At 43.8% G+C, this 26,253-nt stretch overlaps 1 protein-coding gene across 2 annotated transcripts; it reads right to left on the bottom strand.

Moving 5' to 3' along the window:
* Positions 1-218: 218 nt before the first annotated feature.
* On the bottom strand, positions 219-20,768 carry LOC139392294 (integrator complex subunit 3-like). 2 transcript variants are annotated; one of them, XM_071140178.1, is made up of 29 exons: positions 20,435-20,768; positions 19,629-19,712; positions 17,631-17,714; positions 16,905-17,018; positions 16,676-16,760; positions 16,433-16,499; positions 15,847-15,988; positions 15,420-15,549; positions 15,220-15,317; positions 14,323-14,514; positions 13,996-14,083; positions 13,660-13,739; positions 11,448-11,539; positions 11,048-11,178; positions 10,293-10,421; positions 9,646-9,778; positions 6,534-6,588; positions 6,289-6,392; positions 5,988-6,152; positions 5,505-5,658; positions 4,107-4,175; positions 3,928-4,003; positions 3,671-3,784; positions 2,871-2,919; positions 2,613-2,780; positions 1,891-1,991; positions 1,663-1,735; positions 1,338-1,494; positions 219-1,073 (listed from the first exon to the last, which is right to left on the bottom strand). In XM_071140178.1, the coding sequence occupies exons 1-29, from the start codon at positions 20,516-20,518 to the stop codon at positions 996-998; spliced, it is 3,096 nt and encodes a 1,031-aa protein (XP_070996279.1). In that variant the 5' UTR covers positions 20,519-20,768; the 3' UTR covers positions 219-995. The 2 variants fall into 2 exon arrangements, with proteins under 2 accessions (XP_070996279.1, XP_070996278.1); XM_071140177.1 differs by having other exon boundaries at positions 15,414-15,549; positions 20,435-20,721.
* Positions 20,769-26,253: the final 5,485 nt, after the last annotated feature.

Here is a 26,253-nt window from a genome sequence, read left to right as displayed (position 1 = left end):
GGCTACTCATTCATTGCAGCACTCTGACAGTCTCTCTGTTCTGGGTAGTGTTACAACTGACTTGTGTGAAAACAACATTCAAACACATAACATAAGACTGTTTCCACCACTTGGTTCTATTTTTTTGTAGCCCTTTTTTTTAAAATTGTTATGATCTTTTATGAAAATAGTTCAGTAGAAAGACATTTCCATTAAAAAGTTCAGCAACTACATCTGGCTCCTCCATTCATACAGTCTTTTATTTCTGACCTCGCATACAGTCCAACCGTCTGTGGTTAAAATGATCCAATGAGAGCGTGTCCATGGTCTCGCTTCTTGCCAATCAGAAATGAAGGGTGAACAGGCATGTTGAGTTTTTCAGATGTGGGGCAGGAACATTTTTCTCTATGGGATTGGGACAAAGGTGACTTTCTCCTCACTTCAACAACTCTCGCACCTCTCCCCCCCCCCCCCTTCCCCCAAAACGGTAGGAATCACTTAAATCTTTGACACGTGCCTCTGTTAAAATCGCCTGGACTGGATGGTCTTGCTGGTTGGTCGGTCATCATGGTCATGGCTTATAAAATGCTTTGTCTGATGTCTCTAAGTGCAGTGTGATAGGCGGACAACTAAGTGACAATAGAGCAACACATTTACCCCCCAAACATCCAGTCTAGTCATGTAATCCTTTCCTCAAGGATATAGATATCCCTCTCGTAACAGTACTCCTGTCAGTCTGTGCCACAGCGACTGGCATTTCCCCTCGGAATGCTCCCCCTGACCAATCCAGCCAGACCAACTGACACAAAGCAGCCAATGACCAGTGAGAGGTGAGGTCGAGTGTCTCCATGGCTCCGGCCAGTAGCACTAGAGTCCACGCGGAGGAGCTCCGACCCCTCTTGTTGAGTGTCTCTGGGGGCGGGGTTTCCTCAGTGGTTTGGAGAAGCTGGTTGGCTGATGGACCTGTCTACAGGGATGTCACTATGACAGGTGGGAGCGGGTTGGTTGTGGGGCTGTCAGTCGCTGTCCGAGGCCACCGCAGATGAGCCTTTCCTCTTCCTCTTGGGGGCTTTGGGTTTGGAGTCCTCTTCCTCCTGGAGTAAGGGTGGAAATAAAAAGGAGGTTGAAGGAACAAGTGGAGACAGAAATAGCTTCTGAAACCAGGAAAGCTAAAAATAAAAACAAATTATAGTGACAGCTGAGGGAGGCACAAAATAGTTATTCTGTTAATTAGCAATTAACAAAACCTAAATCTAATCCTGGTTCTGGAGTGTACAAGGGTATGGGGCTATGTAAGGCTCATCTTAACGCAGCTTCTAAACAGGATATAAAAACGAAGTTGCCGTAGGAAGACCTACCGAGGCACTGCTAGACGCGCTCTCTTCCTCGTTGCTCACAGGGGTGACCGCTCCCTTACGCGACCGCGGGGAGGAGGCGGGGGCCTTGCGCCGTGACTTGGGGGGCTTGGAGGAAGGCTCTTCGTACTCCTCGGCCAATGAAAAGAGGTCGCTGAATCTGAGGCGGAGACAGAAAGGAGGGACACATTCACAATCCTGTCATACTGTTAAGCCACTATAAGACATGCCTAGGAAACTGTGTGTAATAAAAATACAGAGTATCTCAGCGCAGTCATAGTAGCTTGAAATGATCCCCCGAGGACAGTGGGAGAGTCTGGGGTCTCACCTCATCTTGTGGGCCTCGTCACAGCTGGCCTGGACATGCTGCAGTGCCTGCAGAATGGGCGTCTGTGTGAAGACTGGGGACCCACAGAAAGAGTAGGGTCAGAGTTCACTGGGTTAGAGGCGTGTTTGGGGGACACTGAGGTTGGTGTATAATGTGGTGTTAGTTTGCTGCTATTGCAGGACAGATGTGTGTGTTTTAGAATAGTAAAACAGTGTGTGTGTGTCTCACAGCTGTTCTTGGTGTTGCTGAGGTTCAGCCTCAGGTTGTCCATGTGCTCCAGGATCTGTTCCAGGGTCAGCTGGGCCAGTTTACTGCTGGAGCTACGCAGACTGGGAGACACACACAATAACAGTCTTTCCTCTTACTCTTGTTACCAGGCTTTAACCTATCAGTCACCAACAGTGTGCAGGCTTTTGTTCAAGCCCAGCATTTAACTAATAATCAAGACCATGGGTGATCAGACAAGCTATCTGCAGTGCAGTCGAAACCAACAAAAGCTCAATGAACAGGACCATTAGAACACAACGCTGAAGCCTTTAAACCCACGTGTGTCTCTTCAGTTACAGATTTCCGGACTTTCACACCAATCAATGGTTTTTCTTACCCCCGAGAGACACAGAAAGCACTGTGAAGTAAACAATGCATGGAATGCGAGTATGAAAACTTGGGACTTCAAATCGTTGGAAACAGAATGAAAAATCTTTAGACAGAACTGAGGCGAACACAGATCTTCTGGACTGATATTGTTGTGCTATAAGTCGAATTGAAGTATGTGTGTGAGCTATGCGTTTATGAAGCGTGAACCAATTGGATGCCGACATTAGCAATATCCAAACAGTGGATTGATGTAACAAGTCATCAAAGACCTTCTCTGGAGGTAAAGAAAACTATTAAGATTAAGGTAAAAACTCCATCTCCTTAAAAAGTGAAAGTGGTGGACTCGTAGTCACCTCTGGCGTTTTCGTGGCATGTTGTTGTTCTTGATGAGCAGGGCCTTGATATGTTCCCCCAGGACGTCGTCGTGCTTGGCCGCCCAGTGGCGCAGGATACTGGTGGTGAACTGGTCCTCCGGGTGGCAGGGCCGACTCAGCACCATCTTCACCATCTCACCACTGGGTCTAAAGGGGGAAGGAGCACCACAGGGATCAGTACCGATGCCACTGTATTCATTTGCAGAGATACAGTATGTACCTGTAAATATAGCTTACTTTTCCCTGCGTAGTTGCAACAGCAAACAGGAGAGTGCTTCTGGGTGTTCTGGACAGGAGGAGGTACAACGTAAGAATATTATGTCAGTGGTAATACCAGGAAAGAACAGTGTAGAACCATTAACTCATTTTAGTGAAGGTCAATAGCATACCCAGCCCAAATATTCACATTTTGTCATTGAGAGAGCCTAATTTATAATGCAGAAGCTGTACAGTCAACATGCTATACATGGATGTCAGAACACAGGTTCTCCACTTCCCAGCGCTGTGTGTTTTGACTGACAACCGTTGTAAACTTGAGTACAAAAGACGCGCCCTCCCTCCCCCAAATGGGCTACTTTTCAGTATCAACGTTTACAATCGCTATGTTTGATTCACAGGATGACATGTGTTCTACCCTGGGTTGTCCTGAACAGAATGAGCCTTTGTTGTATTTGTGAAGAAAATTAGCCACGGAACATGCACTTGAATGCAGTCACAACTTAATTCTATGCGCACCAGAATTACACTCTGTCTTAATTACACTCTGCCTTTTGAAAGCCTAACACTGTAAGACCATATTTTATAACTTTGATAGCCACGTTGGCAATAGAATAGGCTTTCAAATGACACCCACCTGACCCAGATTGCAACTAATAATGGAACATTTTTGGATTGCATAAACAGTAATTGTGTGACGGTGGGGACGCAGGGATGTGTAGCAAACAAAAGACGACAAGGGCACTGTTGAAGGAGTCAGTCTTAGCGATTTAGCTAATAGCGGAGAGCAGTGTCTATCTAGGCCATTGTGTGTATCTCACCTTTGTACTTGAGGTGCTGCAGGATGGGGATAATGGTCTCCAGTGGAATGCTGTGGGCCAGGAAGAGCTGCCAGGCACTGTACTGCTCAAACGTCTCCCATTCCAGAGACTGGACTGTAGGACAGAGACAATATTTCATACAGTGAGACAAGCACACAGTTCATACACATGCACTATGAATCTGTTTTTCTATGTCTGTGTGTGTTTTTGGTGTGTGTGTGTGTGTGTGTGTGTGTCTGACGTTATATGTGACTCACTGAGGATATTGAGGACAGAGTCCTTGCGGAACATCACCAGATTGCCAATCATCACGTGACACATCAGCTCCTGAAGCTGAAAGAGGAAAAAAGGAGTTGGGGGGGGTGGAATGGGAGGGTTGAAGGAGAAAATACTATGCAGTATTGTATATTTTTGTGTGTGTGTGTGGTTAAATTACCTGTGTTGAATCGATGACTGCTACAATCATGTTGAGTAGCTCTCCACTGCGCAATGTCTCATCTGGGAACTACAGAGAGAGGAGGGAGATATAAACAGTGTAACAGTGTCTTCAGTACTCACACCCCTTGACCTTTCCCACATTTTGTTGTGTTACAAAGTAGGACTAAATTGGATGTCATTTTTTGTCAACAATCTACATAAAGTGGAGAAAAAATCCTAACATTCTACATTTTTATTAATGGAAAATAAAACACTACTATATCTTGATTAGATAAGTATTCAAACCCGAGTTAATACATGTTAAAAATCACCTTTGGCAGCGATTACAAGTCTCTAAGAGCGTTGCACACCTGGATTGTACAATATTTTTACACCTGAACTTATTTAGGCTTGCCATAACAAAAGGGTTGAATACTTATTGAGTCAAAACATTTCAACTTTTCATTTGTAATTCATTTGTAAACATTTCTAAAACCATGATTCCACTTTGACATTATGGGGTATTGTCTGTAGATCAGTGACACAACATCTCAATTTAATCAATTTAAAATTCAATCTAACACAACAAAATGTGGAAAAAGTCAAGGGGTGTGAATACTTTCTCAAGGCACTGTAGATGTTGTCTCTGTGTGTGTACGCACCTCGGCGTAGATGGTGTGTTTGTGTGTACCTCGGCGTAGAATAAGTTTGTGTGTACCTCGGCATAGAAGAAGTTTGTGTGTACCTCGGCATAGAAGAAGTTTGTGTGTACCTCGGCATAGAAGTTTGTGTGTACCTCGGCATAGAAGAAGTTTGTGTGTTCCTCGGCATAGAATAAGTTTGTGTGTTCCTCGGCATAGAATAAGTTTGTGTGTACCTCGGCGTAGAAGAAGTTTGTGTGTACCTCGGCATAGAAGAAGTGTGTGTGTTCCTCGGCATAGAAGAAGTGTGTGTGTTCCTCGGCGTAGAAGAAGTTTGTGTGTACCTCGGCATAGAAGAAGTTTGTGTGTACCTCGGCATAGAAGAAGTGTGTGTGTTCCTCGGCATAGAAGAAGTGTGTGTGTTCCTCGGCATAGAAGAAGTTTGTGTGTACCTCGGCATAGAAGAAGTGTGTGTGTTCCTCGGCGTAGAAGACGTTTGTGTGTACCTCGGCATAGAAGAAGTTTGTGTGTACCTCGGCATAGAAGAAGTGTGTGTGTTCCTCGGCATAGAAGAAGTGTGTGTGTTCCTCGGCGTAGAAGACGTTTGTGTGTACCTCGGCGTAGAAGAAGTTTGTGTGTTCCTCGGCATAGAAGAAGTGTGTGTGTTCCTTGGCGTAGAAGACGTTTGTGTGTACCTCTACGTAGAAGAAGTTTGTGTGTACCTCGGCGTTGAAGAAGTTTGTGTGTACCTCGGCGTTGAAGAAGTTTGTGTGTACCTCGGTGTAGATGGATGGTGTGAGATAGCAGAGCAGCCTGATGTCGTCCTCCTGGCAGGCCTTCATGTCCATCATGAGACAGGTGTGCAGGTCTCCCAGCGCTGTGGCCTGGGCAAACGACTCGTACAGACTCATCTTCCCCATCGCTGCTTTACTGTGGTGGGAGACAATGTTACAACAACGTTAGAACTAGGTTACAGCTATGCTGCAACAATGGTACAACAACGTTAGATCAAGTGATGTTAAACCAACAGAGCAGTGCGAGGGCAAAAATGTGTCCAGGCTCATGTCTCCATTGACTGCTTTATCAATGTAGAAAGAACGTTACCAGCAGCATTAGAGAAACTAAAACAGTGGACGGTTGTAACAATAATTTCTAGCGGACAGCAAAATGTCTAACCCACTACTCCCTCAGCCTCCCTGAAACCAAGGGCTCCCATTCCTTGCCAATGCTAAGCAGTGTGGTGGACCCAGTCCCTTCACCTGGCCCTGAGGTAGTAAAGCAGGTGATAGCCAATCTTGGGCTGTTTCTGGTAGAGCTCTGCCAGCATCTCCAGCAGCACTGAGAAGCCACTGTTGTCCTCCTGCATCTGACAAAGGTTCCTGAACACCAGGCACACAGGCTTACACACAGACTCCTCCAGCGACCTGGGAACACACAACAAAGTTAATATTCTATAGACTTTTTTCGTATGTATACACAAATGCACGGCACAGACAGACGTCCCGTCTTACCCCCTAACCAGGCCATGTTGACGCCATCAGAAGGCGCACATTAACTTACTCTTCTGTGATGTCGTCAGGCAGTACGTCTCCTCTGAAGTGGCCCTTGAAGAGCTCAGCCAGACAGGAGGCCAGAGTGGACATCTGCTCTGAGTCAAAGTCCTCCTGAGAGAGAGCAAGTGAGACGAGGGTCAGAAAGGGGACATCAATAAACCACAGAGAATTCCCATTTCCCCCACAAGATATACGATTACCCAAATGAATATCTGTATTTAACCACTGTGGCATATTTTCTTACTGACTCACCTCCAGGACCAGGTCCACTATCTCCTGCATGACTTCACAATGTGCCTCTGTGTCACTGTTGGAGAGATGGGGAAAGGAAATAATTATTGAAGAGCCCATTTCGATTAAGATTTCCACTGCTGCAATCAGCAATGTTGTTGCAATCAGCAATGAGAACAATTGACAGCAATGGGAGTGAATGGGTGAGTGATTAGGGGGAGGCTGAGAGATGAAGTATGAAAGTGGCTCTCCAAATCAAAGGAAGCAAAATGGCCAAAAGCAACCAACCTACTCGTGAACTAGACAGAGGAGCGGAGCTAATGGCATTATTGTCAACATCTCTCCAATCCTTACAGATCTACATGTTACCACTGTGAAATGGGTAAAGCAGCGATCAAATCAAATCAAAGTTTATTTGTCACGTGCGCCAAATACAACGGGTGTAGGTAGACCTTACAGTGAAATGCTTACTTACAGGCTCTAACCAATAGTGCAAAAAAGGTATTAGGTGAACAATAGGTAAGTAAATAAATAAAACAACAGTAAAAAGACAGGCTATATACAGTAGCGAGGCTATAACAGTAGCGAGGCTACATACAGACACCGGTTAGTCAGGCTGATTGAGGTAGTATGTACAGTGGGGCAAAAAGGTATTTAGTCAGCCACCAATTGTGCAAGTTCTCCTACTTAAAAATATGAGAGAGGCCTGTAATTTTCATCATAGGTACACTTCAACTATGACAGACAAAATGAGGAAAAAAAAATACAGAAAATCACATTGTAGGATTTTTAATGAATTTATTTGCAAATTATGGTGGAAAATAAGTATTTGGTCACCTACAAACAAGCAAGATTTCTGTCTCTCACAGACCTGCAACTTCTTCTTTAAGAGGCTCCTCTGTCCTCCACTCGTTACCTGCATTAATGGCACCTGTTTGAACTTGTTATCAGTATAAAAGACACCTGTCCACAACCTCAAACAGTCACACTCCAAACTTCACTATGGCCAAGACCAAAGAGCTGTCAAAGGACACCAGAAACAAAATTGTAGACCTGCACCAGGCTGGGAAGACTGAACCTGCGGTAAGCAGCTTGGTTTGAAGAAATCAACTGTGGGAGCAATTATTAGGAAATGGAAGACATACAAGACCACTGATAATCTCCCTCGATCTGGGGCTCCACGCAAGATCAAAATGATCACAAAAAATCCCAGAACCACACGGGGGGACCTAGTGAATGACCTGCAGAGAGCTGGGACCAAAGTAACAAAGCCTACCATCAGTAACACACTACGCCGCCAGGGACTCAAATCCTGCAGTGCCAGACGTGTCCCCCTGCTTACCCGTCTGAAGTTTGCTAGAGAGCATTTGGATGATCCAGAAGAAGATTGGGAGAATGTCATATGTTCAGATGAAACCAAAATAGAACTTTTTGGTAAAAACTCAACTCGTGTTTGGAGGACAAAGAATGCTGAGTTGCATCCAAAGAACACCATACCTACTGTGAAGCATGGGGGTGGAAACATCATGCTTTGTGGCTGTTTTTCTGCAAAGGGACCAGGACAACTGATACATGTAAAGGAAAGAATGAATGGGGCCATGTATTGTGAGATTTTGAGTGAAAACCTCCTTCCATCAGCAAGGGCATTGAAGATGAAACGCGGCTGGGTGTTTCAGCATGACAATGATCCCAAACACACCGCCCGGGCAACGAATGAGTGGCTTCGTAAGAAGCATTTCAAGGTCCTGGAGTGGCCTAGCCAGTCTCCAGATCTCAACCCCATAGAAAATCTTTGGAGGGAGTTGAAAGTCTGTGTTGCCCAGCAAACAGCCCCAAAACATCACTGCTCTAGAGGAGATCTGCATGGAGGAATGGGCCAAAATACCAGCAACAGTGTGTGAAAACCTTGTGAAGACTTACAGAAAACGTTTGACCTCTGTCATTGCCAACAAAGAGTATTTTCCTCCATAATTTGCAAATACATTAATTCAAAATCCTACAATGTGATTTTCTGGATTTTCCCCCCTCATTTTGTCTGTCATAGTTGAAGTGTACCTATGATGAAAATTACAGGCCTCTCTCATCTTTTTTTATATTTTTTATTTTATTTATTATTTTTTTTACCCCTTTTTCTCCCCAATTTCGTGATATCCAATTGTTGTAGTAGCTACTATCTTGTCTCATCGCTACAACTCCCGTACGGGCTCGGGAGAGACGAAGGTTGAAAGTCATGCGTCCTCCGATACACAACCCAACCAGCCGCACTGCTTCTTAACACAGCGCGCATCCAACCCAGAAGCCAGCCGGCAATGTGTCGGAGGCTACACCGTGCACCTGGCAACCTTGGTTAGCGCACACTGCGCCCGGCCCGCCACAGGAGTCGCTGGTGCGCGATGAGACAAGGACATCCCTACCGACCAAGCCCTCCCTAACACGGACGACGCTAGGCCAATTGTGCGTCGCCCCACGGACGGTTACGACAGAGCCTGGGCGCGAACCCAGGTGATGGCACAGCTGGCGCTGCAGTACAGCGCCCTTAACCACTGCGCCACCCGGGAGGCTTGCCCCACTGTACATGTAGGTATGGTTAAAGTGACTATGCATATATGATGAACAGAGAGTAGCAGTAGTGTAAAAGAGGGGATGGTGGGTGGTGGGACACAATGCAGATAGCCCGGTTGGCCAATGTGCGGGAGCACTGGTTGGTCGGGCCAATTGAGGTAGCATGTACATGAATGTATAGTTAAAGTGACTATGCATATATGATAAACAGAGTAGCAGCAGCGTAAAAAGAGAGGTTGGGGGGAGGCACACAATGCAAATAGTCCAGGTAGCCATTTGATTACCTGTTCAGGAGTCTTATGGCTTGGGGGTAAAAACTGTTGAGAAGCCTTTTTGTCCTAGACTTGGCACTCCGGTACCGCTTGCCATGGCGGGATAGAGAGAACAGTCTACGACTGGGGTGGCTGGGGTCTTTGACCATTTTTAGGGCCTTCTCCAACTTTTGTCACGTTCACCGATGTTGGCTTTGGCATATGTCTTATGCCAATAAGGCTAATTGAATTTGTTGTTGTTGTTTGTTAGACAAATAAATGTCCCGATGTGAGAGTCCAGTCACATCCACTCTACTAACCTTCCTTTCTGTAACTGCAACACCTTCTCCTTCATTGTGTCGTCCAACTGATCCACGTAGGGAGTGATGTCAGCGGGCTCCTCAATAACGGCCTCTTTGATTGGGTGGAATCTGAACTCCCGCTTTTTATTGCCTGTAATAACCAAAATGAGAGGTCAGCCAATGACTTGATGTGGATGAGTATGAAGCAGAGTGAGAGTGAGGCCCTAATATGTTTCCAGTCTTTTGAATTGGATTATGAGTTTCAAAATTGTTTTTCAAATGCAAGTTTCTGATTTGGCTTCATCTAAGATAAAACTCAGTGTTAAGGCATTAAGGTTCATCTATGTTAAAAGAGGGCTTCATCTATCGAAGGCAAAACAAATCTAACGTGGTGATAATCTGAGTTGAGATGATGCTAGTGATAGGTCTGGTCCTAGATCTGTTTGTGTTGTCTATCCAACTCCTATGGTCATTGTCACCCATAGGAGTTGGCAAGGACAGACAGATTTGGGAGCAAGCTAGATAATGCTCATTTGGTGTAAAATGCAGCAGAATATATTGTACCCATTTAAGTGTTGAGTCTGGTGTAGTTCAACGTTAACATGGTTCTAACATATTATCTGGTATCTGTGTTGAGTGGAGTAATAAAATGTGTCCTTCCTTACCCTCACCCTTGTTGTTAACCTCCTCCTCATCGTCGCTGAAGGCAGCCTCCGTGTTGTCGTAGCAACCATCCTCCTTGTCAAGCAGAACATGATTGTCCATCTCCAAGGAAACAGACTCCTCCATTTTCACTGAGGAGCAAAAGGTGATCAGACGACATTGTAAAGTAGAGGCAAGTAAACACAGGAGGTTCTCAAATAAAGGCAACACTGGAATAACAGTGTAATGCATACACATTTAAAACACCTGCATATTATCTTCCTGGTTAACCTAATTTAATCATCCAATATTTAGCGGGGACAATTTAAGTTAACTGTTAGTTGCACCTCAACGCAATTCAATAAAGTCGTATTGAATTGAAAACGCTTTACTTTCATGCTCTAGTATAGGGTTCCTTTTCTAGATGGAACATTCAGCCGACACGTTTATCCCAAGCCACTTCCAGTTGACACATAACAGCCTCTGCTCTTGGACTAGGGCTTCCCTAGTTTCCCCACTGTTACTCGAAATAGGCTAGTTTCAACTCTACACATTATACCATGAAGCATGATTGAAAAAGGTTGCTTCTTTCCAAATCCCTCCATCAAATGTCTTTGGGTGTTATTGTGCATTTCTGGGGGAGGATGGTTGAAGAGAAGGGATGTTTCTTTTGCATGTGAGTAACTGTAGTGAGCCTTGTAAAGAAATTCATCTTCAAGGACCACCAACAGTGTTCAGTCATTCATTCATTCATGTTAACAAATAAAAGTTGAATTACTTTCATTTGCACCTTCATCCCTTCCCTCAGTAGGGGGTGAGGGGGAACTGCAGAACTCTGCAAAGCGTTCCCTCAGCATGGAGCGCAGCTCCCGATCCAGTTTGGGGTTGTCAAACAGAGGAGCTAGATGACTGAGGGAGGAAAATACAGACCGATTAGGGGGTTAAAATAAGGGCGATAAAGATTCACTGACATAAAATGTAATAAAATCAAATCACTGATGATACCAAAATCACTTGATCAAAAGTGTAAAATCTGCAGAGGTTCAATTTAAATATATATATGTTAATATATATGTTTTTTTTTAATGTACAACTGTGTCCAAGGTCAAATATATCCCATGATGGCTGGTGGTGGTGGTGGGTGCATGAATGTGTGCGAGTGAGAGAGAATGACTCACGCCAGCACTCTTTTCTCCATGATGAAGGTGAGAGAGTTGAAGACACCCTGCCGCACCTGCCCCTCCAGAGGGGGGAAAAAGTGAGGGATGATCTGTGAGGGAGAAAGAGGGGGGGGAGAGCAAAACAGAGTAGGGTCAGTTGAAGGCAAGAGAGAGTAAAAAAAAAAAATGAGATGAGTCAAGCATCTGCGCGAACGCCAAAATACCACAACTTCTCTAAAGCATGGCACAACTAACACCAATGCAAGGTATCATTAAACTTCCTCACTGCTGTAAATGTACCACTCGCTTCCCAAGTCAGACAAAACGGGCGAATACTAGAGGTCAACCGATTATGATTTTTCAACGCCGATACCGATTATTGGAGGACCAAAAAAGGACGATACCGATTAAACGGACGATTTTTACATATATATTTGTAATAATGACAATTACAACAATACTGAATGAACAATGAACACTTTTATTTTTAACTTAATATAATACATCAAAAAAATCAATTTAGTCTCAAATAAATAATGAAACATGCAAAAACAAAGTGTTGGAGAAGAAAGTAAAAGTGCAATATTTGCCATGTAAGAAAGCTAACGTTTCAGTTCCTTGCTCAGAACATGAGAACATATGAAAGCTGGTGGTTCCTTTTAACATGAGTCTTCAATATTCCCAGGTAAGACGTTTTAGGTTGTAGTTATTATAGGACTATTTCTCTATACCATTTGTATTTCATATACCTTTGACTATTGAATGTTCTAATAGGTACTTTAGTATTGCCAGCCTAATCTCGTGAGTTGATAGGCTTGAAGTCATAAACAGCACAATGCTTGAAGCATTGCGAAGAGCTGCTGTCAAACGCAGGAAAGTGCTGTTTGAATGGATGCTTACGAGCCTGCTGCTGCCTACTACCGCTCAGTCAGACTGCTCTACCAAATCATATACTTAATTATAATATAATAAACACACAGAAATACGAGCCGTAGGTCATTAATATGGTCAAATCCGGAAACTATCATTTCGAAAACAAAACATTTATTCTGTCAGTGAAATATGGAACCGTTCTGTTTTTATCTAATGGGTGGCATCCAAGTCTAAATATTGCTGTTACATTGCACAACCTTCAATGTTATGTCATAATTACGTAAAATTCTGGCAAATTAGGTCGCAACGAGACATGCGGCCCAAACTGTTGCATATACTCTGAGTTCAATGAACGCAAGAGAAGTGACACAATTTTCCTAGTTTAATATTGCCTGCTAACATTAATAAAAAAAAACGAAATATGCAGGTTTAAAAATATATACTTCTGTGTATTGATTTTAAGAAAGGCATTGATATTTATGGTTAGGTACATTCGTGCAACGATTGTGCTTTTTTCGCAAATGCGCATTTGTTAAATCATTCCCCGTTTGGCAAAGTTGGTTGTCTTTGTTAGGGAGAAATGGTCTTCACAGAGTTCGCAACGAGCCATGCGGCCCAAACTGCTGCATATACCACGACTCTGTTGCACAGAACGCAAGAGAAGTGACACAATTTTCCTAGTTAAAATAAATTAATGTTAGCAGGCAATATTAACTAAATATGCAGGTTTAAAAATATATACTTGTGTATTGATTTTAAGAAAGGAATGGATGTTTATGGTTAGGTACACATTGGTGCAACGACAGTGCTTTTTTCGCGAATGCGCTTGTTAAATCACCCATTTGGCGAAGTAGGCTGTGATTCAATGATAAATTAACAGGCACCGCGTCGATTATATGCAACGCAGGACAAGCTAGATAAACTAGTAATATCATCAACCATGTGATTATGTTATTAAGATTGATTGTTTTTCATAAGATAAGTTGAATGCTAGCTAGCACCTTACCTTGGCTCCTTGCTGCACTCGCATAACAGGTAGTCAGCCTGCCACGCAGTCTCCTCGTGGAGTGCAATGTAATCGGCTATGATCGGTGTCCAAAAATGCTGATTACCGATTTCTATGAAAACTTGAAATCAGCCCTAATTAATCGGCAATTCCGATGAATCGGTCAACCTCTAGTGAATACGGCAGGAAATGTCAAAACATCTCTTCGCTCTCTAATGCTTCGCTAACACATTGAGCATGAAGCACATGTCAATAAAGTCTATTCCACTTTGAATAGCAAAAAAAGTGGTACATTCACCACAGTTAAGTGATCTGAATGAGCTCCGTTGTGTAATGTGTGCACCCACTCACCCGACACATGAAGTCCAGGAGAGTGGCAGTGATGGCTGGATGAGGCTTCATGGAGTGGTGCATCACTAAGATGGCCGGCTCTGAAAGAGGGAGGGGGAAGAGAGAACGGATGGGTCAACCATGAAAAGAGAAAGAGACAAAAGTGCATACTGTGGCGGATAGAGAAGGTGATAGCAGAAATGCGCCCATCCTGTAACCTCTGTTCCAGTTTACTCGTTATTCTAATATACCACTAACCCAACACCCGCATGTTTTCCCTACTTCTAAACATTTAGCTGAGCACATTGGTCCCTTACTCTACACACGAAGAGATACAGGTAGTGGTTTCTGTCTTACCTATGTTCATGATGCTGTCCTTCTCTGGGCTGAAGAAGAGCCAGTCGTAGAACAGGGCAAGCTTGGCGTTCGAGGCCGCCACGTTAGACTAAAGACGCAAGTAATAAAACATTTAAATATTTCAATGTAATTACTATTTTACAATTATCTGTATGGGTAAAATCCAGGTAAATAGTTGTAAATATGAGGTAAATTCAAAAAGCTTTATTGTTTACTAGATTAACATTAGACATAAAATAATCTTGGGCATACTATAAAATAAATCATTACCCATCTTTGCATTAATGTGCCTTAAAAGTTATAACCAATCTTTGCCCTGCCCCTTACCGTGCAGGTGGTGAGCAGCCAGCCAATGATAGCCCAGCGGGGCAGGATGTCAGAGCTCAGCACCTCATTGGATGGGTGCACCACGCCGCAGATGTAGCGAATCAGGTCACAGCGCAGCGACTGGCTCTCTGCCGTGGACAGGTACTGTCTCTGGAACCAGTCCTGGTAGCGCTTCTGCTGGCCAAATCGCACCTACAGGGAGAGGATAGGCATAAAGGAATGTGTATGTGCATGTACTTTGTGTGTGTACCGTCATGAGATGTGTTGTTGTGAGTGTGTGTGTGTGTGTACCGTCCTGAGACGTGTTGTAGTGTGTGTGTGTATCGTCATGAGATGTGTTGCAGTGTGTGTGTGTACCGTCCTGAGATGTGCTGTAGTGTGTGTGTGTACCGTCCTGAGATGTGTTGTAGTGTGTGTGTGTACCGTCCTGAGATGTGTTGTAGTGTGTGTGTGTGTGTGTGTGTACCGTCCTGAGATGTGCTGTAGTGTGTGTGTACCGTCCTGAGATGTGTTGTAGTGTGTGTGTGTACCGTCCTGAGATGTGTTGTAGTGTGTGTGTACCATCCTGAGATGTGTTGTAGTGTGTGTGTACCATCCTGAGATGTGTTGTAGTGTATGTGTACCATGTTGTATTGTGTGTGTGTGTGTGTACCGTTCTGAGATGTGTTGTAGTGTGTGTGTGTACCGTGTTGTAGTGTGTGTACTGTGTTGTAGTGTGTTTGTACTGTCCTGAGATGTGTTGTAGTGCGTGTGTGTGTTTGTGTGTACTGTCCTGAGATGTGTTGCAGTGTTTGTGTGTGTGTACTGTCCTGAGATGTGTTGTAGTGTGTGTGTGTGTGTGTGTACTGTCCTGAGATGTGTTGTAGTGTGTGTGTGTGTGTGTGTGTGTGTGTTTACCCTGGAGGTCATGAAGAGCAGTTTGGTCTCCATGTCTGGTGTGAGGCGACAAGCCAGGAACTTGCGGGATGTGCGAGCGGTCAGGAGCTGCAGCAAACCTATAGAACCAGAGAGAGAGAGTTAGAACTGAGCCACAGGTCTCACACACACACAGACACACACAGACCCACCCCTGCTTAACGACACTCTCTTACCCTTACCAGTGAACTGAGGGCTGAGGGCCTGGGGGTTGTGGAGCAGGTCTTTCCACAGTAGCTCCATCTCTGGGATCCGGGCCACGATCTGCAGCAGACGCACCAGGTCTCTCCCAATGATAAAACACTCCATAAACTAGACAGGGATGAGGGGAGGAGAGAGAAAGAGGGTAATATGTCATTACATTCAATTATTGAATTGCTGTGTGGAAATTCCCCATTGTCAAACCTAAATACAGTATAATAAGCTTGTCTGTGTTCTTGGGCATATACGATACGACACAAATCTTCTTTCTCATCTGTCCTCAAGACTCCATACGCATCTTCGCTCCAAATCTACTCCTCCCTAGTTCCCTTACTCACTATATCGCTCTTCTCCTTACCTCGCGTATGCCATTACATCATTCCCTCCTTCATTCCTCTCCTCCCTCACCTTCTCTCGGAGCAGGCCGATACACAAGTCAACCTCCTTCTGTCTGAGGACCAGCAGTGCCGGGGTGCCGTGGTCCACGATGAGGCGCAGGTAGGTGTACACGGACATGGCTATCAGCATGCCACTCTTCAGCACCCACTCCCTGAGAGACGACGAAGAGACAAGAGACGATTGTAGTTTTTGTAGAGAGACTGTTGTGCGCTAAACCAAACAAGTCCAAAAGTGTGAGTGTGTTATAAACCTAGAGTTCAGGCGGTCCTTCACGCTTCAGCGAACCAAGGAAAGGAGGGGTGCTTAACAACAATGACAAATTCCCGAGAAGAGCATACTAAGTAAAAACTCCCACAGTACTAATATGAGCCAGAAAGGAGTTGGAGCACTCAACAGAAATCACTTCTTCTGGCAGTTTTTATTGGTAAGCCCTTCTCATGTATTGTGAGCCTACTTCAAAGCATGACATATTTAAAAAATAGTAATAATAATAATAGTGTGTGAGACGTTTTTTTCCTTATGAACCAGTTTGACTTTTATTGCATGGCAATAATGGAGTGAAAGAGTGTTTCCTGTTGATCGCTCTCCAACACACCTTTGATCCAGCAGTATGTCCAGAACATTCTCAGCCAGCCACAGGTTCTTACTGGTGATGTCTCCTCCTGGACACAGGAAAAAAAATATCCAGAGATGCTCAATCAAGCAAACCAACACAGAGACTACAGACAAAAGGTGAGGAAGCCATTTTGTCTTGACACAATTTAGACGCGAGAGGAACGGTGAAACAAGACGCTACTCAAAGCAGTGAAACCAACAGTACAGTAGTGAATGGACTGACCTGCGATCTGCTTCATAAGGGTCATGAGGACGCCGTCCGCGCCGATCACGCCACTCTTCACCAGCTCCCTCACCAACCACACCAACTGAAGGGAGAGAGAAGGGCGAGATCGTTAGTCAATCACTTACTCATTAGAAAACATCCACATGTGTATTGTGTCAATAAAGCTAATTGTATTGAGAGCACGGAAACGGTTTCTGCCTTTTCTACATGGAGACAAACTGTTGACCTGTGTGCGGCACACGTCCTGCAGCTTGAGGAACTTCTCCATGAGGATCTGGTTGATCTTGATCAGGATCACGTTCATGCCGTCCCTATTCACCAGGGTCAGGTCTCTGTAGCACTGTGGAGAGTAGAGTCAAATACAGTAGATTAGAAACTGGGTGGGTCGAGCCCTGAATGTTGATTGGCTGACAGCCGTGGTATATCAGACCGTATACCAAGGTTATGACAAAACATTTATTTTTTACAGCTCTAATTATGTTGGTAACCAGGTTATAATAGCAATAAGGCACCTTGGGGGTTTGTGATATATGGCCATATACTACACCTCCTCAGGACTTATTCCTTAAGTAGAATATAGTAAAGTAGAGAATATGTAAGTCTTTATTATAGCCAAAGGCTAATTTGCTTTGCAGCATATGGACATACTGTACAGTGTCCATACAACATAGTGTGATAATTAACAGGTTTGTGCCTCAATAGGGCCTACTGCATAAATAGTGTAACGTGGATTCAATTAAACTGAGCACCCAGACAAGCATGTTCAGGTGACAAGGATTTAGAGAGGCCACAGGAATACTATAGAAGTTGACCATTCTTTTATTTTTATTTGATTGTTTTATGGACAGTGAAAGTCAGAATGCAGAGGGGAGACGGACACAGAGGAAGAGAGACAAGAAGGGGTGAGACGATTCATAATGCTGATAAGCATAACGTAGTAACAATGCCTTACCCGCTGTGCCTGTGGAGGCTCTGTGAGCAGCAGAGCGAAGAGTCCCAGACACACCTCCTCGTGCTGCTGAGGGCCCTTACACACCTGGAGGATGAGGAGAATATGACAATGTTACCGTGCCACTTAATCTACCCATGATATGGCTGTAGCTTCCATTATAAGTAAGTACCTAGGTGTCTGGCTAGACTCTAAACTCTCCTTCCAGACCCATATCAAACATCTCCAATCGAAAATCAAATCAAGAGTCGGCTTTCTATTCCGCAACAAAGCCTCCTTCACTCACGCCGCCAAACTTACCCTAGTAAAACTGACTATCCTACCGATCCTCGACTTCGGCGATGTCATCTACAAAATTGCTTCCAACACTCTACTCAGCAAACTGGATGCAGTTTATCACAGTGCCATCCGTTTTGTCACTAAAGCACCTTATACCACCCACCACTGCGACTTGTATGCTCTAGTCGGCTGGCCCTCGCTACATATTCGTCGCCAGACCCACTGGCTCCAGGTCATCTACAAGTCCATGCTAGGTAAAGCTCCGCCTTATCTCAGTTCACTGGTTACGATGGCAACACCCATCCGTAGCACGCGCTCCAGCAGGTGTATCTCACTGATCATCCCTAAAGCCAACACCTCATTTGGCCGCCTTTCGTTCCAGTTCTCTGCTGCCTGTGACTGGAACGAATTGCAAAAATCGCTGAAGTTGGAGACTTTTATCTCCCTCACCAACTTCAAACATCTGCTATCTGAGCAGCTAACCGATCGCTGCAGCTGTACATAGTCTATTGGTAAATAGCCCACCCATTTTCACCTACCTCATCCCCATACTGTTTTTATTTATTTATTTTTCTGCTCTTTTGCACACCAATATCTCTACCTGTACATAACCATCTGATCATTTAACACTCCAGTGTTAATCTGCATAATTGTAATTATTTGCCTACCTTCTCATGCCTTTTGCACACAATGTATATATAGACTCCCCTTTTTTCTACTGTGTTATTGACTTGTTAATTGTTTACTCCATGTGTAACTCTGTGTTGTCTGTTCACACTGCTATGCCTTATCTTGGCCAGGTCGCAGTTGCAAATGAGAACTTGTTCTCAACTAGCCTACCTGGTTAAATAAAGGTGAAATAAAAAAATAAAATAAATAAATAAATAAAAAATATAATGGGTCAGATTGGCATTTATTGTCATGAATCTGGCCCTGGTGGCAGTTTTGCAGAGTGGTCACTATCTGACACAGCTACAAAGTCATAAAATATGATTTAAAAACTAACCTTAAAGCCTAACCCTAACCTTAACCTTAAATAAGACCATATAGACATTTTCACATTGCAGCTGGTCAAAAGCGGACCATGTGCTCTCCCAGAAGCTTGGCTGGTGCGTAAAACCTGTAAATTCAGACAAACAAAAGGTGTCATCTGTCTTCACTCAAAAGGATGTTGCATAAAGCAGACTTCCTTTTTTACATTTTTTAAAATGTTTTCGCTGCATCAGGGATAGCGTAGGCAGAGGTTTTGGCATCGCAGCCTTCTTCAGTGTGTAGGTAGCATCTAGTGGAAATTACTCAGTTCTGCCTCCGGGTCAAGATTCCCGACAATAAACATCTACCTGCTTATCATTGTGTTGACATTGGAAGCTTTAGCCATATCAGGGATTCATGTCACTTGAACCGATTCAATTCAACATAAAAGCCTAGCCTACAGGTAGCATACGGTACATAATCCTACACTTCTCAATATGCTTATGAAGCATATGTACTACGTCCTTTAACTACTCACATTTACAAATGGCATTGCAAAAATGTTTACGAGAAAGGATCAATTACAAGGCCAACTCTGATTCGTCTGACCATAGTCACATTCTATTAAGATTCAATTAGATCCTGAGGCTCAATACAAACATGCAAGTAGCCACATCTCAACCTCACATTATAGCATGCAGTGTCCAATCCCATGGCGATGGACTATTAGTGAAAGGGCAAGGGACTCACATTAGCTGTGATGGCATCGTTGGCCTCACGCTCCGACAGGCCATTTGTCAACGAAGTGACAATCCCCACACACCTCTCCAAACGCTGATGGATAAAAACAAAAAAATAATGTTAACCACGAAAACAGATAGACACACACAAACGTAGATAGGCCCGAATCATTCAGAAGTCACATAATGTGGGCATACAGACAGACAACAACAAAAAAACACAAAAAGCCACAGAGCAACACAGCAGGCTCACACCCATGGGAGAAAAAAAAGTCTGAGAAATCACACACACACACACAAAAACAGCAGACAAACAACAGAATGTGTTGACGCCTCTGTCAATTGAGCTGGCTACATACTGTATGAAAATGTCTAAGCCATCTGGTGTGGAGGTTAGGCCATAGATTTTTTTTTAAAGGGAAGAATCACTACAAGGGTAGTGTCAGAAAAGGTACTGTATTGACATATGTATGATGACCTTTGCGCATGTGCATGGGCTCGTGTCTCATCCATATGTTTACATAAATAGCATACTAAATGCTACGTTAAATTCAGCTGGATTCCCCATCGTTTAAACCCACGTCAACAAAGCACAAATACGTGCTGCAAACCTACACATGCTAGACTAGTAAATGCATTTCAGAATTAGGAACTAGCCTTGCTGAATGATAGCTAGCAACATGCAGGCGAGGCTATTCTGTAAAATGGTTCCGTGTCTTTGTATTCGTGAATGTTTTTTTACGTGCTGTATGGTTGAACAGCTGTTTGTATGATAGAGCAACACTCTATTGATAATATGTTATATAGTAAACCTACCTCCTCAAGCTCATCTTTTGCGTCCAGGGTCGTGGACACCAATAGGCGACCCTGCGGTTTCCCCTTTGCCGGTGAAGGCTCCATCACCTCCCGCCTCGCTTCGTCTGGCCCCAGAGGACTTGAGGGGTTAGACACTGGGGTTCGGGGAAAATTCTAAATGATTTTCTTGTATCAATGGAGCGCCTCTAACACTAGACAGTTGTTTAGACTCTCTTTACACGCTCTTTGTCGGATAACATGTGTTTCTTTTACTTGGTTTGGCCACCTTTCACTCTCACTCCAGTGCTTTCGACTGTGTCCGAATAAAACTAACTTCCGGAGGGCATGGTGGCCTAGCGGAAGTATTCCTTCACAGAGCTAGTAGAAGGGAGGAGCAGTAGTCACTTTTTTAGCCAATCATTGATCTAGTTATTTTGAATGACATAATGGTTTATCAATGAACGCAGAGGTTAACCGGCAAATGAGTAGCGATGTAACTTGAACAGAAATAGTTTCGAGTATTGATATCAACACATTTGTGTCACTTTGTAAGGATAGAACAGAAAAGTCTCATCGGATTTTTTGTTATTGAATTGTGTGCATTGAAAAACAATCTGGATAATTGTTCTTCCTTATCATGCTAAATTAAAAAAAATAGCATTCAGACCAATTACCTTTTAATTAATACATTTTACAGTTCATTAAGCAAAACGTTGGAAACGTGGTTGATATTAGGTATAGCTGCCTATAGTATATAGCCTACTCCAAGTTAAATGTTGTGCTTTTGTGAGTGACAAGAAAAGTTTGTGGTCAACTACTAGCTATATATTTATACCACTTGATGGCGCAACAACCCATGTCAACGAAAAAGCGGGAGGGGGGGGGGTACCCACACCACACCCATCAAAGTTGCCCATCCCTGATCTACAGGGAAACTAACTACCCCATTCTTAGGCTCTAAATGCTTTAGTGTCAATAGTGTCTTCTGACCAGGGAGTTTTGTTAAGAGCCCCGACGCTTGATGTAAACATTAACACGCATTGCTTGCGGTACTGTTTTGAAAACATAAGGAACGTATCTTTGATATCAGCAAGAAATAATTTTGATAAAACAAAAGGTTAAATTACTACACACCACAGTAGGTTGGAAGTTTCTTAATTGGGGAGAACGTGCTCGTGGTAATGACAGAGGCTATGCTAATTAGCTATCTAGCATGCTCCAAGCACCTGTGTGTAAGTGTAACTCGGGAAGTGTAGTTTCGTCAGATAGATGCATCCGTAGCTGTATGGATCTATGCAAAACTGCTACAGTAAGTGTGCCTTTTTTATTTATTTGAAGGATTATTTCTCGCTGATGAAATATAAGGGCAATATGTTACGAAAGCCGCATTGCAAGCAATGATTATTGAAGTTTCTAAAAGTTAAAAACAGCGTTGGGATTGTAGTTCACAAGTCAGTCTTGGGCGAAGCTAATCGCTGAAAATTGTGGGGAGAAGGCAGAATGCCGCCTAAAGTTTTTGAGAACTACAGGGAAACCAAACCAGCCGCGGAAATGGTAGATAAATGACCCACGCAGCTTAATTGAAGGATCTCTACAGAACGGTGTCCCACCCTCGGGATGGTTGAGCTAATATGCGCTAATGTGATTAGCATGGCATTTGTACTTAACAAGAACATTTCCCAGGGCATAGACATATCTGATATTGGCAGAAAGCTTAAATTCTTGTTAATCTAACTGCAATGTCCAATTTACAGTAGCTATTACAGTGAAAGAATACCATGCTATTGTTTGAGGAGAGTGCACATTTATGAACTTAAAGTTATTAATAAACCAATTAGGCACATTTGGACAGTCTTGATGCAACATTTTGAACAGAAATGCAATGGTTAATTGGATCAGTCTAAAACGTTGCACATACACTGCTAGTGGCCAAAATATAAATTGCACCTGGGCTGGAATAATACTTTAAGGCCTTTCTCTTGCATTTCAAAGATGATGGTACAAAATAATTGAAATTTTTATTTTACCAGATCTGTGTGTTATATTCTCCTACATTCCTTTCACATTTCTACATACTTCAAAGTGTTTCCTTTCAAATGGTATCCAGAATATGCATATCCTTGCTTCAATGCCTGAGCTACAGGCAGTTAGATGTGGGTATGTCGATTTAGGTGAAAATTGAAAAAAAGGGGTGGATCCTGAAGAGGTTCAAGGAGAGACAAATGAAGGTGTGGGGATGAAATAGAAGAATGTCTTCCCAAGAAGAGTGCATGTCAAGATCCAACAGTTTTGTGCCTTTCTGAACCTCTGGGAATTTGCAGACAAAATCATTAGCATAAACGACTTGTGTTTAGTTGTTGATCTTCACCGACTGGATGAACCAAGCACTGCTACAGTCACAGGTGAAAGGGTTATCTTGCATTTTCAGGAAATTTAAGGCAGGAAGAGAACATATCACTGTCTCAATAATCTCTGTAACCTCATTCTTATATATACTGATCAAAAATATGAATGCAACATGCAACAATTTCAAAGATTGTACTGAGTTACAGTTCATATAAGGAAATCAGTCAATTGAAATACATTCATCAGCCCCTAATCTATGGATTTCACATGACTGGGAATACAGATATGCCTCTGTTGGTCACAGATACCTTACAAAATAGGGGTGTGGATCAGAAAACCTGTCAGTATCTGGTGTGACCACCATTTACCTCATGCAGCGCGACACATCGCCTTCACATAGCTTTGATCAGGCTGTTGATTGTGGAATGTTGTTCCACTCTTCTTCAATGGCTGTGCAAAGTTGCTGGATATTGGAACAGGTTGTCGTACACGACAATGGACCTCATTGATGAAATGCAATTGTGTTCATTGTCCATATTTTATGCCTGCCCATAACATAACCTCACTGCCACCATGTGGCACTATGTTCACATCGTTGACATCAGCAAACCGCTTGCCCACACAACGCCTTACACGTGGTCTGCAGTTGTGAGGCCAGTCAGTTGCATGTTCTGCCAAATTCTCTAAAATGATGTTGGAGGCGGCTTATGGTAGAGAAATGAACATCCAATTCTCTGGCAACAGCTCTGGTGGACATTCCTGCAGTCAGCATGCCAACTACATGCTCCCTCAACTTGGACCATGCCTCAGGACTACCTGGCATGATGACTCCTTTCGGCCCCAAGTCCACCTGGCCGTGCTGCTGCTCCAGTTTCAACTGTTCTGCCTGCGGCTATGGAACGGACTGGTCACCCCTCAGAGCCTGGTTCCTCTCTAGGTTTCTTCCTAGGTTTCTGCCTTTATAGGTAGTTTTTCCTTGCCACCGTGCTTCTACATCTGCATTGCTTGCTCTTTGGGGTTTTAGGCTGGGTTTCTGTATAAGCACTTTGTCATCTGCTGATGTAAAAAGGGCTTTATAAATAAATTTGATTTGATTTAGGAAACTCTATTCCCTCCTTAATCCTCCACCCCCTCCTCCTCCCTCTCTGTGGACAACTTTGTCAGCCACTTTGAAAAGGTTGACAACGTCCGCTACTCATTCACTCAGCCTATTGAATCCACTGGTCTCACTCACCCGTAATTACCCTACGCCTTCACCTCTTTCCCGCCTATCTCTCCAGATGAAATCCTGTGAAATGAAGTGAGGTCTGGCCACCCGATAAACTGTCCGACCCCATCTCCGACCACATCCCCTCCTCAATTCAGACGATCTCTGGAGATCATCTCCCATTCCCAATATCCCTCACCAACTAATCCCTGACCGCTGGCTGCGTTCCCTCTGACTTCAAAATGTCCCGAGTCGCCCCTCTCCTCAAGAAACCAACACTCAACTCATACGAAATAAAAAACTATAGACCTGTATCCCTTCTTTTCTTTCAACACCTGAGAGTGCTGTCTCTGATAAAATTTCTTGTTACCTCTCTCAGAACGATCTTCTTGACCCCAACCGCCCTCCCAGAGTGCAAAGAACCTTGACGTGACCCTGGACAACACCCTGTCTCTGCAAACATGATAGCAGTGACTTGCTCAGGTCAACATCCATAGAGCACAACCCTACCTCACAGATGAAGTGGCGCAGGTCCTATTCCAGGCACTTGTCCTCTCCTGTCTGGACAACTGCAACTCATTGTTGGCTGGGCTCCCCGCTTGTGCCATTAAACCCCTGCAACTTATCCAGAACGCTGCAGCCTGGTTTTCAACCTTCCCAAGTTCTCTTATGTTACCCCGCTCCTCCGCACACTCCACTGGCTTCCAGTCGAAGCTCACATCCACTATAAGACCATTGTGCTTACCTACAGAACAACAAGAGGAACTGCCCCACCCTACCTTCAGGCTATGCGCAAACCCTACACCCGAACCCGAGCACTCCATTCTACTCACACGGGAGGGCAGCTCCCACTCAGCCCAGTCAAAGCCCTTCTCTGTCCTGGCACCCCAATGGTGGAACCAGCTTCCCCCTGAAGCTAGGACAGCAGTGTCTCTGCCCATCTTCCGAAAACATCTGAAACCCTAACCTAACCCTAACCCTTCAAACAGTATCTTAAATAATCCTCCTCCTCACCTCAACCCTGAACCAGCACTGATAGCTACTTTATTCTGGAAATATTTACTTTCTATGCATGTGAAATGTGGTTGTCCCACCTAGCTAGCTTAAGATGAATGCACTAACTGTAAATTCCTCTGGATAAGAGCGTCTGCTAAATGACTCAAATGTAAATGTAATGACATTTTTGTCCATAATGGGGCCAGAGTCTGAATTAATTTGTTGGGGCAGAGAGGAGGAAGTGCAACCCTTTAGAGCTTTGACAGTTTTCCAGAATTTAGCCGGGTTCCCCTTACAATCAGAAATAGTGGTTACATAACAATCCGATTTAATAATCAGATTTTTGATCAGTCTTACACATTTATTTCTCAGTTGCCTAAAAGATTGCCAATCCGGGCCTAAGCTTGTGTTCCTGGCCTTCACCCAGGCAAAATGTATCTTTATAAATGATTTCGAATGCCTCGTTAACTCCCGAATTATTCGATCTACCGTTCACTCTGAGTTTTGAAGGAGGCATGATTATCTACAATAGTATTTTAGACGTTAGCAAAAAATATTAAAGCTAAATCCGATTCAACGATAGCTGAGATACAATCAAGGTCACTAAAATAAAGATAATGTAAAAAAGCTTGGTCACTAAAGTTTTTAAAGTTCCTCTTAGTGTTGACACGGGGCTTTGATTTATGCATTTTCACATCTCTGACAGACAACTGGGCAATGGTCACTAAAGTCCAGTTGGAAAAACCCACTAGCAACATACTGAACAAAAATATCAATGCAACCGTGGAGGCTGCTGAGGGATGGACGGCTCATAACAATGTCCAGAATGGAGTAAATGGATTGGTATCAAATATATTTTAATGTGTTTGATTCCATTCCATTCTCTCCATTCCAGCCATTACACTCAATTTCAGCCATTATTATGAGCCGTCCTCCCCTCAGCAGCCTCCACTAAAACTTTGTGTTTGAACAACTGAAGAATTTCTGCACAAACCGTCTCAGGGAAGCTCATCTGCGTGCTCGTCTTCCTCACCGGGGCCCTGACCTGATTGCAGTTCGGTGTCGTAACCGACTTCAGTGGGAAATTGCTCACCTTCAATGGCCACTGGCACGCTGGAGAAGTGTGCTCTTCACGGATGATTCCCGGTTTCAACTGTACTGGAAGGATGGCAGACAGCCCCACGGGCACCATACATGCTATGTTATGGGTGGTGGGGTTATGGTAAAATTGAATGCACAGAGATACCGTGACGGGATTCTGAGGCCCATTGTCGCATCAGTCATCTGCCAC

This window comes from Oncorhynchus clarkii, chromosome 32, assembly GCF_045791955.1.
Source record: "Oncorhynchus clarkii lewisi isolate Uvic-CL-2024 chromosome 32, UVic_Ocla_1.0, whole genome shotgun sequence".
Lineage (NCBI taxonomy): Eukaryota > Metazoa > Chordata > Actinopteri > Salmoniformes > Salmonidae > Oncorhynchus > Oncorhynchus clarkii.
The sequence above is the reverse complement of the archived record's forward strand: the minus strand, read 5'-3'. Positions and strand labels throughout refer to the sequence as shown.

Bases quoted from the DNA above. Each gene is read 5' to 3' on its own strand.
- LOC139392294 (XM_071140177.1), bottom strand. From the start codon at position 20,518: ATGGAGCCTTCACCGGCAAAGGGGAAACCGCAGGGTCGCCTATTGGTG. The intron at 11,179-11,447 runs GTGAGTCATTCT...TTCCTCCCTCAG, and splicing joins ATGGAGAAAAGAGTGCTGGC to TCATCTAGCTCCTCTGTTTG. The intron at 1,495-1,662 runs GTGAGACCCCAG...TCTCCGCCTCAG, and splicing joins GACGAGGCCCACAAGATGAG to ATTCAGCGACCTCTTTTCAT.